An 18,175-nucleotide genomic window follows, 5' to 3' on the forward strand; every position below is an offset into this window, starting at 1 on the left:
CCTTTAGGATTATGTAGGGCCTGGGCAGGGGGGCAATAGAAAGTCGAAGGGTCAATGATAAATGGGGAATCATTCGAAAGACCGGAAACTTAGTGGGGGGGGGGGGTGGAATTTAAGGAAAATGTTTTCACCCAGAGGGAGGTGAGAACCTGAAATGGGTGGGTGGCAGAGACAGGAAACCTCGCAGCCTAGAAACAGGACTGGGAATGAGCACTCGGAATGTCTGAGCATTCAAGGTGGGAATTTGTGAGATTGGTCTCGAATTAGAGAGTAGTTCTTGCAAGTGCGATCACTGAGATCACAGACGGTCGCTGTGCTGTTCAGATCACGAAGGAGCTCATCACCAGAATCCTACAAGACATGGACTTCCGAACACATCTCAATGCCACACACACACACACACAATGTAAACTAATCCCATTTGCCTGCGTGTGGTTTGTATCCCTCTGCCCTCTGCCTATTCATGTGCCTGTCTAAGTACCCCTGAGACATTGGAATTGACTCTGCTTCTACCCCCCCGCTCCTGGCGTTGCAGGTATGTACCACCCTCTATGTTAAAAAGCTTGCCTCGCTCCCCTCCTTTAAACTTTCCCCCTCTCACCTTAAACCTAAGCCCCCCTGATATTTGACATTTCCACCCTGGGTAAAAGGCACTGACTATCCACACCTCTCGTAATGTTACAGACTTCTATCAGATCACCTCCAACACGCCATTCTGAGTTTGTCCAACCTCTTCTTATAGCTGATACACTCCAATCCAGGCAACGTCCTGGTAAACATCTCCTGCACCCTCTCCAAAGCCTCCACATCCTTCCTATAGTGTGGTGAGCAGAACTGCCCACAGTGCTCCAGCTGCAACCTCACTGAAGTTTTATACAACATGGCTTGCCAACTCTTATACTCAGTGCCCCGACCGATGAAGGCAAGTGTGCCATACGCCTTCTTTACCACCTTATCCCCTTGTGTTGGGGTTTGCACATTCTCCCACTGTGGGTTTCCTCCAGGTGCTCTGGATTCCTCCCACAGTCCGAAGGTGTGCAGGTTAGGCTGCGTTGGCCGTGCTAAATTACCCATAGTGCCCAGGGATGTGCAGGTTAGGCTGCGTTGGCCTTGCTAAATTACCCATAGTGCCCAGGGATGTGCACGTTAGGGTGGATTGGCCGTGCTAAATTACCCATAGTGCCCAGGGATGTGCTGATTAGGGTGGATTGGCCGTGCTAAATTACCCATAGTGCCCAGAGAGGTGCAGGTTAGGGTGGGTTGGCCAGGATAAATTACCCATAGTGCCCCGGGATGTGCAGGTTAGGGTGGGTTGGCCATGCTAAATTACCCATAGTGCCCAGGGATGTGCAGGTTAGGTTGGGTTGGCCGTACTAAATTACCCATAGTGCCCAGGGATGTGCGGGTTAGGGTGGGTTGGCCGTACTAAATTACCCATAGTGCCCAGGGATGTGCAGGTTAGGTTGGGTTGGCCGTACTAAATTACCCATAGTGCCCAGGGATGTGCGGGTTAGGGTGGGTTGGCCGTACTAAATTACCCATAGTGCCCAGGGATGTGCAGGTTAGGGTGGGTTGGCCATGCTAAATTACCCATAGTGCCCAGGGATGTGCAGGTTAGGGTGGGTTGGCCATGATAAATTACCCATAGTGCCCAGGGATGTGCAGGTTAGGTTGGGTTGGCCGTACTAAATTACCCATAGTGCCCAGGGATGTGCGGGTTAGGGTGGGTTGGCCGTGCTAAATTACCCATAGTGCCCAGGGATGTGCGAGTTGGGGTGGATTGGCCGTGGTAAATTACCCATAGTGCTCAGGGATGTGCGGGTTACGTTGGGTTGGCCATGATAAATTACCCATAGTGCCCAGGGATGTGCGGGTTAGGTTGGGTTGACCGTGCTAAATTACCCATAGTGCCCAGGGATGTGCGGGTTAGGTTGGGTTGGCCGTGCTAAATTACCCATAGTGCCCAGGGATGTGCGGGTTAGGTTGGGTTGGCCGTGCTAAATTGCCTGTAGTATCTAGTGTGGGAAAGGATAAGGAGGGGGTCTGGGTGGGATGTTCTTCAGAAGGTCGGTGAGGACTTGATGGGCTGAATGGCCTGCTTCCCCACTGTAGGGATTCTATGATTCTGCACTCAGGCCCTGAGGTAAAATCAGAGGGCCACTGATTCCGGGTCCTCTTATGTTTGTCATTTACATAAACGATTCAGATGAGAATGTAGGCAGTACGGTTAGTAAGTTCGCAGATGACCCCAAGGTTGGTGGGACAGTGGACGGTGAAGAAGATTATCGAAGGTTACAGAGAGGTCTTGATCAATTGGGCCAACGGGGCTGAGGGGTGGCAGATGGAGTTTAATTTGGATAAATGTGAGGTGTTGCATTTTGGTGAAACAAACCAGGGCAGGGCTTATACAATTAATGGTGGGGGTTTGGGGTAGTGCTGTAGAGCAGAGAGACCTAGGAGGTTCAGGTACATAATTCTTTGAAGTTTGCGTCAGGTGTAGACAGCGGGGTTAAGGTGTTCATCGCTCAGAGTCGAGGAGTTGGGGATGTCATGTTGAGGTTGTACAGGGACGTTGGTGAGGCCCCTTCTGGAGCACTGTGTCCAATTCTGGTCTCCCTGTTATAGGAAGGATGTTATGAAGCTGGAGAGGGTTCGGAAGAGATTTACCGGGATGTTGCCTGGAATGGGAAGGTTTGAGTTATAAGGAGAGGCTGGGGCATTTTGCCTGGTGTGTAGGAGGTTGAGCAGAGACCTTATAGAGGTTTATAAAATCATGAGGGGTATAGATAGGGTTTGTGGCAGGTGCCCTTCCTCTAGGATGGGGATTTCAAGACTGGGGGCATATTCATAAGGTGAGAGGAGAGAGATTTAAAAAGACATGGGGTGCATTTTTTTTTACACAGAGAATGGTCCGTGTGTGGAATGAGCTTCCAGAGGAAGCGGTGAATGGGGTACAGTTACAACATATAAAAGACATTTGAATAAGTACATGAATAGGAAAGGATTGAGGGGATATGGGCCAGGAGCCAGCAGGTGGGGGCTAGTTTGGTTTGGGATAACGGACTCGTTGGATCTGATTCTGTGCCGTACGACTCCATGATGCACCTCACCTCCCCCAGGACCATGAACATCTACGGAGGAATCACCATCCTCCTATTGGCGGGCGAAAATGCCCGGGAACAGCATCGGAAGTGATCAAACCATTTCCTCTTCCTCAAAGGAGGCCATTCAGCCCTTATCTCCCCGCTGGGGCGAGGTGGGGGGTGTTGGGTAGAGGGTGCACGACACATGATTGGTCCGCCCCTCCTGCCCTTTAGTTTCATTTTCCTCTCTTCACGTATTTCGCTAATCCCCTTTCTGGATGGAGCCTACTCCCATCGCTGCCTGGGTGAGTCTGTCCCAGATCTTGACCGCTTCCGAGCAGAATTCCGTCCTGGCCACCAGCCACCAATACTTTTAAACCCACGCGTTTAGGAAAAACCTCTGGGTCTCCCAGCTCTCCGATTTCTCCCTCTCATCCAAAGCTGTCTTGTCACTCCAGCCCCAAATTCCCTCTCACCCTTGTACCTCCCACCAAAATTAATCGTTTCAGACTTCTCGGCATTGCTCATTCCGCCAAGTCCTTTCAAGAGAGGAAGAGGAGCAGGAGTGATCCCGCTCGGCCCCTCCACCCTGCTGCCCTATTCGATAGGATCCCACGTTCCTCACGTCCGCTTTCCTGCCCCTTTCTCTCCCCACCGTGATTCCCGGACTGTTCAAGAACCTATCGCCCTCACCTTAAAATGCAAAAGGAATCTGCCCCCCCCCAACCCGCACAGCTCTCTGTCCCAAACGCTCCCAATCACCCTCCCCCACCAAGAGAAGAAATTCCTCCCCATCTCAGCCTTCAGTTGGGGCCCCCTTTACTCTGAGGCTGTGCCCTCTGGTCCTAGACTCTCCCGTGAGGAGGGAACACCCTCTCAGCATTGACCCTGTCAATATGTTTCAATGGGATCGCCTCTCATCCTCCTAAACTCCAGGCAGTTGGAGTCCCGACCTGTTTAGCCTTTTCCCACAAGACAATCCCTCCATCTCCAGGGATGGTCCCAGTGAACCTTCTCCAAGCTGCCTCCAGTGAAATGATATCTTTCCTTAAATATTGGGGGGAACCAAACCTGCTCACAGTTCTCCAGATGTGGACACCCCCAGCACCTGGTCCAGTTGTAGTAAGAATTCCCTACTCTTATTCTCCAAATCCCCAGAATAAGGGCCAACATTCCATTGGCCGTTCCCGATTCCCTGCTGTCCCTGTGTACGAGCTTTCTGTGTTTCGTGTACAAGTACACCCCCCTCCCAGTCATGTCCCCTTGATGTTACAGCTTTCTGCAGTCTTTCTCCATTGAAATCATACGCTGCTCTTTCGCCCTCCCTTCCAAAATGAACGGTTTTCCCACATTATACTTCATTTGCCCATTCCCTGAACCCATTTTGAATGTACACTGACGTTTGCGACTGTTTTTCTCGGGTGGACGCACACTGTGAACACGGGGGGTGAAGGGCGATGCTACACACTCTTACCTTCATGAGGTAGATGACAGTCCCCTTTAGTACAGCGTAGAAAGTTTTCCAGCTTCTCTTCCCCCACGGCGCTGTAAAACACAACCAAACGTCCAAATGCAGAGTGCCTCTCCAAATCCAACGCGATTCCTTTTGCTCCCAAGTCTCCGCAATTGCTTGCCTCGCGTCATAACATCATACAGTATGGAAACAGACTCTTCGGCCCACCTCATCCATGATGCCCAGGTATCCTAAATTAATCCATTCCCATTTGCCTGCCTTCGGCCCTTGTCCCTCTAAACCCTTCCTAACCATGTCCCCATCCAGATCCCTTTTAAATGCTGTCTCTGTACCAGCCCCCACCACCCCTTCCTCTGGCAGCTCGTTCCACACACGCACCACCCTCTGTGTGAAAATGTTACCCCTCAGGTCCCTTTTCAATCTTTCCCCTCTCACCTTAAATGTATGGCCCTCTAGTTTTGGACTCCCCCCACCCTTCACTATTCCCCCTATCCGTGCCCCTCATGATGTTATAAACCTCTATAAAGTCACCCCCTCAGCCTCCGACGCTCCGGGGAAAACAGCCCCAGTCTCTCCCTGTAGCTCAAACCCTCCAACACCCTGTAAATCTTTTCTGAACCCTTTCACGTTTAACAACATCCTTCCTGTAGCAGGGAGACCGGGATTGAATGCAGTATTCCAAAAGTGGCCCTAACCAATGTCCTGTAGAGCCGCAACATGACCCTCCCAACTCCCTCTACTCAACGCACTGACCAATAAAGGCGAGCGTACCGAACACCTCCCTCACCGCCCTGTCTACCTGCGACTCCACTTTCAGGGAGCTATGTACCTGCCCCCCCAAGTTCTCTCTGTTGGACAACATCCTGCCATGAACCATGTCGGCCCTGCCCTGGTTTGTCTTCCCACAATGCAACACTTTACATTGATCTAAATTAACCTCCATCGGCCACTCCTCAGCCCTGTGGCCCACTGTACTCCTCGATAATGCTCTTCACTGTTCACGTTACCACCAATTCTGGGGTTATCCTGCCTCCTGTACTCTCGTCCAAACTGTTTACGTCAATGGCGATCAATGGTGGGCCCAGCACCAATCGATGGTCGCCAGGCCTGCAAGCTGACCCTCCAGTGCCACCTAGTGACTTTCAGGCTCATTTTGTTCCCAATGGGCCAGCTCTCCCTGGAGCCCATGTGACCCGACCTTACCGGCCAGGCTAACATGCGGGGCCTTGTCGAAGGCCTTGTGGACAATATCGACCCGCTGGGCCTTCTTCTATCCTCTTGGTCAGCGCTTAAGAGAGAAGCCCCAACCAGGTTGGCAAGACTCCCTGGCCCACGGCCCCGCAATCACTCACTTTTCTTGCCATCGATGTCGGCGTGGACTTTGCGGCTGAGAAATCCCTCCTTGTAGGTGGTGGCTTTCTGATCGGGCGGGACTTCGAGGAAGGGGCTGCCTCTGTCCGTCACTCGGGTCACGCCGAGGGGGTCCTCGCTCTTGGGCATTATGGTCTTCTGCAGCTCGTCCTCATCGCTGGAAGAACAGGGCGGCTATGAGCGGCGAAAGCAAACAGGGCGGCACCTGCGCCAATGCTCAGAGTCCGTTTGCAAGACCGCCAGGGGCATCCCAGCATGGGCGTTAGCATTGACCACCAACTTCAGCTGACTCACCGTACAGCAGGAGGGACGTCCTGCTGAGGCTGTATCAGGCTCTGGGTCAGGCCGCGTTTGGAATATTGGGAGCGGTTTTGGGCCCCTTATCTAAGGAAGGATGAGCTGGCTTTGGAGGGGGGGTCCAGAGGGGTTTTATAAGAATGATCCCGGGGGTGAGGGCCTTTTCGTATGAGGAGCGGGTGAGGACTCTGGGTCTGTGCTCGATGGGGTTGAGAAGGATGAGGTGGGAATCTGACTGAAACGTACAGAACACTGAGAGGCCTGGATAGAGGGGACGGGGAGAAAATGTTCCCGCTCAGTAGGAGAGACTCGGACCTGAGGGCACAGCCTCAGGGTGAAGGGACGGCCCTTTAGAACTGAGATGGGGAGGAATTTCTTCAGCCAGAGGGAAGTGAATCTGTGGGAATCATTACTGCAGAGGGCTGTGGGGGAGGCAAGTCACTGAGTGTCTTCAAGACAGAGATAGAGAGGGTCATGGGGGGGTCAAAGGGTACAGTGTGAACAGGGTTGAGAAACACATCAGTTATGATCGAATGGTGCAGTGGAGTTGATGGGCTGAATGGCCTAAATCTTCTAGCCCTGATAAACACAGCAGCTGCAGCGATTCCATCGCCCGCCTGACCCCCCCCCCACCAAAGCCTGTCCCACCATTGACAAGACACATGTCAGGAGGGCGATGGAATACTCCCCCACTTGCCCCGGATGGGGGCAGCTCCAACAACACTTGAGAAGCTCGACACCATCCAGGGACAGAGCAGCCCCCTGCTCGATAGGCCCCACACCCACAAACATCCCACTCCCCCCACCACTGACACTGAGTCACAGCAGTGTGTCCCATCTACAAGATGCCCTGCAGCGACTCACCGAGGCCCCTCAGGCAGCACCTTCCAAACCCACCACCCACTTCCATCCAGAAGGACAAGGGGCAGCAGGTACATGGGAACACCACCCCCCCCCCCGCCGCAAGCTCACCCTCTGAGCCCCTCACCGTCCCCGACTTGGGAAATATATCGGCCGTTCCTTCAGCGTCGCTGGGTCAGAATCCTGGGACTCCCTCCCCGAGGGCACCGTGTGAGGGTCCCTACACTGCAGTGGCTCACCCCCCACCTTCTCAAGGGTGGGGGCAACTGGCGGTGGGGGGGGAAACGGGACAATAAATACTGGGCCTGGCCAGCGATGTCCACATCTCGAAGGGATAAAGAAACGTTTCATTTCGACGATAAGAGAGAGATAACCCCTGAATCTGCCAGAAGAGTTGAATATCGCTACTTACACTGCCCATTCCAGTTTTTTGGTTTTGATTGATTGGTACAAGGCCTAGGAAGCAGAAACAAAGGGAAAATAAACGTTGAAAAGTGTGGAGCAAAGACATTCCCGTTGGAACTTAACACACCCTCACATATCACAAAAATTATTGCGCACCTAACTTGAGGCACACCAGCAGATCAATAACTAATATTGTGAATCTGAGCTTTCATCCTGTATGTTCTCCTTCAGAAGGCCAGGCGAGGATCTCCCTCTGATTATTGTGAAATTTTAATTGAGGTTAAATATAGATGACATCTCATATTAGCGGGAGGAGGCCATTCAGTCCATCAACCATTCTATACCATCATCCCTGATCTCATCTCGGCCTCCATTCCACTTCCCTGGTCTTTTTCTCCCGTTACTGATTAAAAATCTATCCCCTCCTTACATTTACTCACTATCCCCTCACCCTCCGCACTCTGGGGTAACGAGCTCCACAGATTCACGACCCTTTCGGAGAATTAATTCCTCCTCATCTCAATTTTAAATCTGCCCGATGCTGTCCCCTGAAACTCTCTCATTCCAGATTGTCCCCACCAGAGGAGACATCCTCGCCACGGTCTGCATTGCCAACACCCTAATTCACAGCTTCCAATCAGACATACTCCTTCGTCTGAACCCCCAGACAGAATAGAGCCTGACATCTGCATTCACGCACGTAGAAATCCAACACAGGGGGACCTGCGCTATTCGCTTGCGTTGTTTGGCAAATACGTCGCTATTTAATTCGGGAGCAGTTTTCGAAATTTGCTGGCCTCATTGCGCGGCCGAAAAGTTTACAGATCCCCTTGTCTCCTCCTTTCGTTAGCCCTCAGATTTTTACAAGAGGCGAGCCCCTGCTGTTAGGGAGGATTCGGGAACTTCAATTCAGTCGAAAACGCATTTTTTGGCCCCAGAGATTGTTATACGTCCTTCACCCCGAGGCCTGAAGGCATCCAGAATTTGGAATGCCCATGATTCTGAGGCTCGGTCAGTTGGATTGTGTTACAGCACAGAAACTGGCCCTTCGGCCCAACTCGTCTATGCCGACCAGACGTCCCAATCTGAGCTTAGTCCCATTTGCCAGCGTCTAACCCAAATCCCTTTTACAGCCTTCCAATTCATGCTGTTGAACTTGGAATGGGGCAGAAAAGATTAGCCAGGATGTCGCTGGGATCGGAGGGTTTGAGCCATAGGGAGAGGTTGGAGAGGCTGGGGCTATTTTCCCTGGATCATCAGAGGCTGAGGGGGTGACCGTATAGAGGTTTATAAAACCATGAGGGGCATGGACAGGGTGAATAGTGAAGGTCTTTTCCCCCCAGAGTCCAAAACTAGAGGGGCATGGGTTTAAGGTGAGAGGGGAAAGATTTAAAAGGGACCTGAGGGGTAACTTTTTCACACAGAGGGTGGTGTGTGTATGGACCGAGCTGCCAGAGGAAGGGGTGGGGGCTGGTACAGAGACAGCATTTAAAAGGCATCTGGATGGGGACATGGATAGGAAGGGTTTAGAGGGATAGGGGCCAAATGCTGGCAAATGGGACTAGGTCAGATTGGGATGGGTGGTCAGCACGGACGAGTTGTGCTGAAGGGCCTGTTTCCGACTCTATCTGGAAAGGATCGACAGTCCGGTAGATTTCAAGGAGGATATGTAACTGGGATGCAAATAGAGCATAAAGACCAGCAGGGAGCGTTTGGGCAGAATGGCCTGTCTCTGCGCTGTCTATCCGATGCCTTCCAATATAAACAGACGCTGGACGTTTTGAGGGAACGTAACTTGGCAGAATGCCAAATTTTCCCAATCTTTATCCCAAGAAAAGAGTGAAGATCTTCACTTGAGGACGCCACCAGAGAGAGGAAATTGAAGAGGGACAAAATAAATTACCTTCAGCAGGTCTTTTGGAAAATCCTTCCCATTGTTCATTCCTTCCAAGTTTGCTACGAAATCTTGACTCGACATACTTTTCCCGAGATTCTGGAAAAGCGATCAAAAAGAATTGGGAAGGAGAGAACATAAGCTATAATTTCCAGGGAGCATCGGGGAGGAACAATAGGTAGCAGGGACTGCAGATGCTGCAGAATCTGAGATAACAAGGTGTGGAGCTGGATGGACACAGCAGGCCAAGCAGCATCTCAGGAGCACAAAAGCTGACGTTTCGGGCCTGGATCTAGGCTTTCCAGCTCCTCTGATGCTGCTTGGCCTGCTGTGTTCATCCAGCTCTACACCTTCTTAAATCGACACGGGGTCCCACTTTCCCGCACTAGGCCTGAAGCCTGGAATGTTGTGTTCACTCAGGCCCTTTGTAACTGTTGTGAGTTTATCCTCCCTGGGTGTGCATTCCAGACTCCCTCCACCTTCCTTTGTATGAAAATATATTCCTCATATCCCTTCAAAACCTCCTGCCGTTCACTTTAAGTCAATGACCCCTTGACCTTCCTTATTCACTTGTGGCACGTGGGCTTCGCTGGCTGGGCCCAACCGTTATTGCCCCCCTTTTCCATCCCTAATTGCACCCCCTTGAGAAGGTGGGGGTGAGCAGCTGCAGTCCCGTGTGCTGTAGAGACCCCCACGCAGTGCTCCAGGGAAGGGTGTCCCGGGATTCTGACCCAGCAACGCTGAAGGAACAGCCGATATATTTCCCAAGTCGGGGACGGTGAGGGGCTCGGAGGGTGAGTTTGCGGCGGGGGGGGTGGGGTGTTCCCATGTACCTGCTGCCCCTTGTCCTTCTGGATGGAAGTTGGTGGTGGGTTTGAAAGGTGCTGTCTAAGGTGCCTCGGTGAGTCGCTGCAGGGCATCTTGTAGATGGTACACACTGCTGCGACTGAGCGTCGGTGGTGGGGGGGAGGTGTTTGGGATGTTTGTGGATGTGGGACCAATCGAGCGGGAGGGGGGGGTTGGGGGGGGCGGGGTGCGCTGCTCTGTCCCTGGATGGTGTCAGCCTCCTCGAGTATTGTTGGAGCTGCCCCCATCCAGAACTCTTGATCCTTCGAACGAGAGGACATTTTGACAATCTCCTTGACGGTGGGTATCTCAGTGGTTCGCACTGCGGCGTCACGGCGCCAGGAACCCGGGCTCAATTCCAGCCACGGGCGACTGTCTGTGTGGAGTTTGCTCATTCTCCCCGTGTCTGGGTGGGTATCCTCCGGGTGCTCCCGATGGCGCCCACATTCCTAAGGATGTGCAGGTTACGGTGGGTTGGCCGTGCTAAATTACCCATAGTGCCCAGGGATGTGCAGGTTCAGGTGGGTTGGCCGTGCTAAATTACCCATAGTGCCCAGGGATGTGCAGGTTCAGGTGGGTTGGCTGTGCTAAATTACCCATAGGGCCCAGGGATGTGCAGGTTAGGGTGGGTTGGCCATGCTAAATTACCCATAGTGCCCAGGGATGCGCAGGTTAGTGTGGATTGGCCGTGCTAAATTACCCATAGTGCCCAGGGATGTACAGGTTCAGGTGGGTTGGCCGTGCTAAATTACCCATAGTGCCCAGGGATGAGCAGGTTAGGGTGGATTGGCCGAGCTAAATTACCCATAGTGCCCAGGGATGTGCGGGTAAGGGTGGAATGGCCAAGCTAAATTACCCATAGTGCCCAGGGATGTGCGGGTTAGAGTGGATTGGCCGTGCCAATTTTCGCATCCTGCCCAGTGATGTGCACATTAGGGTGGATTGGCCGTGCTAAATTACCCATAGTGCCCGGGGATGTGCAGGTTAGGGTGGATTGGCCATGATAAATTACCCATAGTGCCCAGGGATGTGCGGGTTAGGGCGGATTGGCTGTACTAAATTACCCATAGTGCCCAGGGATGTGCGGGTTAGGGTGGAAGGGCCAAGCTAAATTACCCATAGTGCCCAGGGATGTGCGGGTTAGGGTGGAAGGGCCAAGCTAAATTACCCATAGTGCCCAGGGATGTGCGGGTAACGGTGGAATGGCCGTGCTAAATTACCCATAGTGCTGAGGGATGGGCGGGTTAGGGTGGATTGGCCGTGCTAAATAACCCATAGTGCCCAGGGATGTGCAGGTTAGGGTGGGTTGGCCGTGCTAAATAACCCATAGTTCCCAGGGATGTGCAGGTTCGGGCGGATTGGCCGTGCTAAATTACCCATAGTGCCCAGGGATGTGCAGGTTAGGGTGGAAGGGCCAAGCTAAATTACCCATAGTGCCCAGGGATGTGCGGGTAACGGTGGAATGGCCGTGCTAAATTACCCATAGTGCTGAGGGATGGGCGGGTTAGGGTGGATTGGCCGTGCTAAATAACCCATAGTGCCCAGGGATGTGCAGGTTAGGGTGGGTTGGCCGTGCTAAATAACCCATAGTGCCCAGGGATGTGCAGGTTAGGGTGGATTGGCCGTGCTAAATAACCCATAGTGCCCAGGGATGTGCAGGTTAGGGTGGATTGGCCGTGCTAAATTACCCATAGTTCCCAGGGATGTGCAGGTTCGGGCGGATTGGCCGTGCTAAATTACCCATAGTGCCCAGGGATGTGCAGGTTAGGGTGGAAGGGCCAAGCTAAATTACCCATCGTGCCCAGGGATGTGCGGGTAACGGTGGAATGGCCGTGCTAAATTACCCATAGTGCTGAGGGATGGGCGGGTTAGGGTGGATTGGCCGTGCTAAATAACCATAGTGCCCAGGGATGTGCAGGTTAGGGTGGGTTGGCCGTGCTAAATAACCCATAGTGCCCAGGGATGTGCAGGTTAGGGTGGGTTGGCCGTGCTAAATAACCCATAGTGCCCAGGGATGTGCAGGTTAGGGTGGGTGTGCCATGGGGAAATGCAGGATTACAGGGATAGGGCAGGATGCTGTCCACAGGGTCGGCGTGGACTCGCTGGCCGAACGGCCCACACCGTCGGGGGGTGGCACTATAGGTCACGAGGTGACAGAATCGTCGAGTGGGTGGGCTGTGGTCCAAGGGGAGCGTGAGCGGGTACATTTTGGTTCAATCACTGTGGTGGGACTTGGTGAAATGCAACATGCCAATTCTAAACGCTGTGCAGGAGCAGTCGAGCACTAAAAGCCCCGTCGCAAGGGCTTTCCACTCTCAGGTGAGCTGAGGAAGCACTCGCTTCCTGTCTGCCTTCCTTTCTGTACAACCTCTGTTCCACTTGGCCATTAATTGGCACACTTTACCGCAATATCTAACCGTTGGCACCCCACTTGGGTGATGAGTATTGAGACCCCAGCCCGACTGTTCTCTTGGTCTCCGTGCATCTGGGGGTGGGTCTCACGTACGTTCCCCGCATTGCGAGCTCCTAAAATCATCGCCAGAAACGTTCTTCGTACAATTTGCAGACCTACCTGCCCGTGAAGATCTGTATTTAAAAGCATCAGGGCACAAGTGATGGTGTGGACCGCATCTGCCAAAAAAACAGAGGGAACAGATTTGCCGACGTTCTTTCAGTGTTTCAAATGAGGCCTCTCGGCCCATCTTGTCGAAAGCAAACCCAAAACCCACCCCCCCCCCCCAACTCAGTCGCCTTGTTCCCAAGAGGATGGAGTACAGGAGGAGTGATGTCCTCTTGGTCAGGGAGACACCACACCCTGGAGTATGGTGTGTGTTGGAGGTTTGAGGCGGGGTTCTCCTTATCTGATGGGAGGGGGCTTTGGCGAGGGAGGGAGAGCAGCGAAGGGTTTGCCAGACTGATTCCTGGGAATGACGGATGAGGGGAGTAGATCGGGTTAGGTGATGTATTCACTGGAGTTTAAGAGAATAAAATGGGGAAACTCTCAGAATTTGAATTCTAACATGGACTAGTCGGGGTGAAGGATCTTCCTGATGACCTAGGGTTGGGGGGGGCGCTGGCAGGCCAGGATCCAGCGGGTGGGGGGTGTTTCACAGTTTAAGGACACGGGAATAGGACTGAGATGAGGAGAAACGTCATCATCCAGAGAATTGGGGGGAATTCTCTTCCACAGAAAGTGGTCAGGATGCTTTCAGGAAGGAGTTGGGTATAGTTCTTGGGGCTAAAGGGATCGAAGAGTGAAAGTGGTGTGTTTGGGGGGGGGAGGCGCGAGTCGGTTGGGGGGGTGGTTTCAGTCCACAATCAGCTTGAACGGGGCGGGGAGGGACGCGCCGCCGAGGGAAGCGCCTCCAGCCCGCGATTTCCCGACGTTTCCACAAAAAGGGAGGCTCTCGTCACGCGGGGGGGATCCTGGGAAATGAGAACAGAGCCGCGAAAAGGAAAAGAGGACCGGAAGTTCACGCCGCCCCACCTCCGTCGTCGAAGAGATCGGGGTTGCACCGCTGGAAACGGCCGGAGAAATGACTGAGCACTCGCTCCCTTTCCTGAGTCTCTCCGGTCAGGACGAAAGCCATCAGGAACGTCCTGTGGGAATAAGGCAACAGCATCGTGGAAGCGTTTCTGCGCGCGTTCAGGTCCACCGGCCCAGAACCCAAGCAAGACAACCTTACCTCAGCGCTTGATCGAGAGACATCTCGGTGAAGTCGAAGAGCTGCAGGTATTCCTCAGCTACCATTCGACTGAAATCATTGCTAAAATGGAGGGCAGAGGAGAGATCGGAAGAAGGTAAACCCCACTGTCAAATCTCGTTCAATGTCCTGAAAGTAACATTTAATTGCTCACTGTAGGTAATGGTCACCCCCCCCACCCACCCCACCCCCAGCCTGAACCGTCCGCCAATCCCCCCCCCACTATTTAACAAAGATATCACTTTGTCGGAGGCAGCTCCGAGAAGGTTCACTGGGACGATCCCCGATGGAGGATTGTCTTCTGGGAAAAGGCTAAACAGGTCAGGACTCTAACACAGCGATAACAAGGTGTGGAGCTGGATGACACAGCGGGCCAGGCAGCATCAGAGGGGCAGGAAAGCTGACGCTTCGGGTCTAGAGCCTTCTTCAGAAACGCCAGCTTCCCTGCTCCTCTGATGTGCTTGCTTGCCTGCTGTTTCATCCAGCTCCACACCTTGTAATCACAGATTCTCCAGCATCTGCAGTTCCTGCTGCCTCTGGGACTCTGATTCTCTGAGTTTAGGAGGATGAGAGGCGATCCCATTGAAATATATCGACAGGGTCAATGCTGAGAGGGTCGCTCCCTCTTGCGGGAGAGTCCAGGACCAGAGGGCACATCCTCAGAGTAAAGGGGACACCAACTAAGGCTGAGATGGGGAGGAATTTCTTCTCTCGGGGGGTTTTGGGAGTCTTTGGGACAGAGAGCTGTGTGGGTGGGTGGGGGGGGGGGGGCAGAGCTGTGTGTCGATTTGGAGGGGATAGGGGGTAAAATCGTAACAGAAATCGCGAAACTGGGCCTCGATGTTTGAAATTTTCACAGCCTCAGTTCGGGAACACTGAAAGAGAGAGAGGAGGGGGAGAGAACCGAGAGGGAGACGGGGAGAGAGAGTAACAGACCCCTCCCTGTCTCACCCCTCTCCCACCCTCCGTTGCTTTCTCCCCGTCTCGCTCTCGGTTCCCTCTCTCTATCTCTCTCTCCCCCCCACCGCCCATCTCTTCACTCCCCTCTTCTCTATCCTCTCTCTCTATTTCTCTCTCCTTCTCTCCCCCTCTCTCTTTCTGTCTCCCCTCTCTCTCATCTCTCTCCTCCCCTCTCTCTCTCTCCTCCTCTCTCTCTCTCTCTCTCTCTCCCCCTCTCTCTCTCTCTCCTCTCTCTCTCTCCCCCTCTCTCCACTCTCTCTGTCTTTCTCTTTCCCCCCCTCTCTCTTTCTCTCCCCCATCTCTCTCCTCTCTCTCTTTGTCTCCCCCATCTCTCCTCTCCCCCACTCTCTCTCCTCTCTCCCGCCCCGCCTCCCTCTCTCTCTCTTTCTCTCTCCCCCTCTCTCTCTCCTGCCGCAGCCCCTCTCCTCTCTCTCTCCCTCTCTCTCTCCTCTCTCTCTCTCTCTCTCTCTCTCTCTCCTCTCCCTCTGACCCCAGGTGCTGGGCCCAGTTGATCTGCGCGCATAACAACACCCTCTAGCATTTGCTTAGCACCTTGGGCATCAGAATGTCTCTGAAGGCACCTTGCGGGTGGGTGTGGGGATTGGGGGGTGGGGAGCTGTTGGAGTGATGCGGGGTTTGTGGGGGTTGGCGGGGGGGTGTGGTTGCTGTTGGGAGTGTGGGGTTTGTTGGGGGGGGGGGTGGCGGTGCGGGTGGGGTTGGTGCGGGGAAAGCAGGGAGGTTGCCGCCACCCTCGGACACAGGGAGCGGGCCATCCCAGGCGGGTTGGGAGGGAAACCGGATTTGCTGGCGTGGTGGGTGGTTGGCGGCGGGGGGGGGGGGGGCGCCATAGTGACCCGGAGGCGGTGGGGGGAGGCGAAGAGCACCTGGGGCGTTAGAGAAGTCAATAACGGGGTCGGCAGTTGGCCGGGGGAGGGGGGGGGGTGCTGGGTGTCATTTAGAAGCGACGGCAGGAGGTTTTGAGAGATTTAAGAAATAATTCAGAGGAAGAGCCATCGGGAATGAAGCGCCCGGAGGGTCATCAGGATGAGAAACCTCACAATTTTGGGCCTCTGAGGACAAAATGGCTGCTTCTCTGTTCCGCCAACCTGCTTAGCGTCAACTCCTGCTCCCGCGCACCTCACCCCCCGCCAATCGGAAGCAAAACGATGGACCTACTTCTTTTCCAAGTAGGGCGACCTCATCCTCTTGAATCCATCCTGATGGTACAGCCTCAACGCTAACCGTTTTGCCACCTCTGGTCGGCCTGGCGCCATTCGCCAGCGAAGCTTTCAGGCCGGCCTTTTCCGCAGCGAGCCGCCCTCTCATCCCCGACTCTCCGGCTCGACGTCCATCTCGACCAGGTCACTGTGTTCGCACGAGTGGGAGGAACAGCCCAAGGTCAGAGCCGAGCAGAAGAGTGGCGCCAACATGCCGCCATTCAAATCCCACCTTGGCCCACGGTGACCGCAAAACACTGTCGTCCTCAATGCCCGAGGCCTAGCGACCCCCACCAGTCACACCCCAGTGTCCCCCTCCCTGTCTCCCTCTCTCTGTGTCCCCCTCCCTCTCTCCCCCTCTCCCACCCTCTCTCTCTTCCTCTCTCTCTCTCTCTCTTCTCTCTCTCCCCCTCCCTTCTCCCCTCCCACCCTCTGTCTCCTCTCTCTGTGAACCCTTCACTGGCTCCTCGTCTCTCACCCACTGTATCTCTCTCTCTGTTGTCCCCCTCCCTATCTCCCCCTCTCCCACCCCTCTCTCTCTCTCTCTCTCTCTCTCTTCTCTCGTCCCCCTCCCTGTCTCCCCCTCTCCCACCCTCTGTCTCTCTCTCTCCGTGTCCCCCTCCTTGCTCCCCCTTTCCCTCCCTCTGTGTCCCTCTCTCCGTGTCCCCCTCCCTGTCTCCCCCTCTCCCACCCTCTCTCTCTCTCTATCTCTCTCTCTATTGTCCCCCTCCCGTCTTCCCCTCTCCACCCTCTGTCTCCCTCTCTCTGTGTCCCCTCCCTGTCTCCCCTCCCACCTCTGTCTCCCTCTCTCTGTGTTCCCCCTCCCTGTCTCCCCTCCCACCCTCTGTCTCCCTCTCTCGTGTCCCCCTCCCTTCTCCCCTCCCACCCTCTGTCTCCCTCTCTGTCCCCTCCCAGTCTCCTCCCCTCTCCCACTCTCTCTCTCTCTCTCTCTCTGTGTCCCCCTCCCTGTCTCCCCCTCTCTCACCCTCTGTTGCTCTCTCTCCTCCCTCTCTCCCCTTCTCCCTCTCGGTTTCTTTCTCTGTCTCTCCCTCTCTCTCTTTCTCACTTCCCTCTTCACCATCCCCCTTCTCTCTCTCTCCCTACCCTCTTCTCTTTCTCTTCATCCCCCCTCCCCCTCACTCCGATCTCTCCCTTCCCCTCTCTCTCTCCCCTCTCTCTAGCTCTGCCTCACACATCACCTCTCTCCCTCTCTTCCCCCTCGCCACCCGCATCTCTCTCTCTCCACCCCAATCTCTCCTCCATTCTCCCCTCCACTCTCTCCCACCCCTCTCCTCCCCCAACTCTGTCTTACCCTATCTCTCTCCCCCCTCGCTCCTTCTCCCTTCTCATTCTCTCTCTGTCTACCCCTTTCTCTCACCTCAACCCCCCCACTCTTTCTCTCTCTCTCACTCTCCCCTCTCTGCCCCCCACTCTCTCTCCCCCTATCTCCCTCTCTGCCCCACACCTCTCTCCTCACACCTCCCTCTCTCCCCCACCATCTCCCTCTCTCCCCCCATCTCCTCTCTCCCCACATCTCCCTCTCTCCCCACATCTCCCTCTCTCCCACCATCTCCCTCTCTCCTCACATCTCCCTCTCTCCCCAAATCTCCCTCTCTCTCCACCATCTCCCTCTCTCCCCCCCATCTCCCTCTCTCCCCTCATCTTATAGACCAGTAAGTCTCACGTCTGTCGTCTGCGAGGTGTTAGAAAGGATTCTGAGGGATAGGATTTATGACCATCTGGAAGAGCATGGCTTGATCAAATACAGTCAACACGGCTTTGTGAGGGGCAGGTCATGCCTCACAAACCTTATCGAGTTCTTTGAGGATGTGACTAGAAAAGTTGATGAGGGTCGAGCTGTGGATGTGGTGTATATGGACTTCAGTAAGGCATTTGATAAGGTTCCCCATGGTAGGCTCATTCAGAAGGTCAGGAGGAATGGATACAGGGGAACTTAGCTGCTTGGATACCAGAATTGGCTGGCAACAGAAGGCAGCGAGTGGTAGTAGAAGGAAAATATTCTGCCTGGAAGTCAGTGGTGAGTGGAGTTCCACAGGGCTCTG

General features: G+C 54.2%; 1 protein-coding gene across 1 annotated transcript in view; it reads right to left on the minus strand.

The window, feature by feature from the left end:
* LOC125447963 (PH and SEC7 domain-containing protein 3-like) overlaps positions 1-16,221 on the minus strand; it is a 45,241-nt gene extending 29,020 nt beyond the window's left edge. Inside the window, 9 exon segments of the mRNA XM_059641173.1 lie at positions 4,558-4,628; positions 5,910-6,085; positions 7,499-7,542; positions 9,395-9,484; positions 12,804-12,862; positions 13,719-13,831; positions 13,918-13,998; positions 16,072-16,155; positions 16,157-16,221. Coding sequence (XP_059497156.1) covers positions 4,558-4,628; positions 5,910-6,085; positions 7,499-7,542; positions 9,395-9,484; positions 12,804-12,862; positions 13,719-13,831; positions 13,918-13,998; positions 16,072-16,155; positions 16,157-16,221 — 783 coding nt within the window.
* Between the last annotated feature and the right edge of the window lie 1,954 nt (positions 16,222-18,175).

This window comes from Stegostoma tigrinum, chromosome 40 (assembly GCF_030684315.1).
Source record: "Stegostoma tigrinum isolate sSteTig4 chromosome 40, sSteTig4.hap1, whole genome shotgun sequence".
NCBI classification, from domain to species: domain Eukaryota; kingdom Metazoa; phylum Chordata; class Chondrichthyes; order Orectolobiformes; family Stegostomatidae; genus Stegostoma; species Stegostoma tigrinum.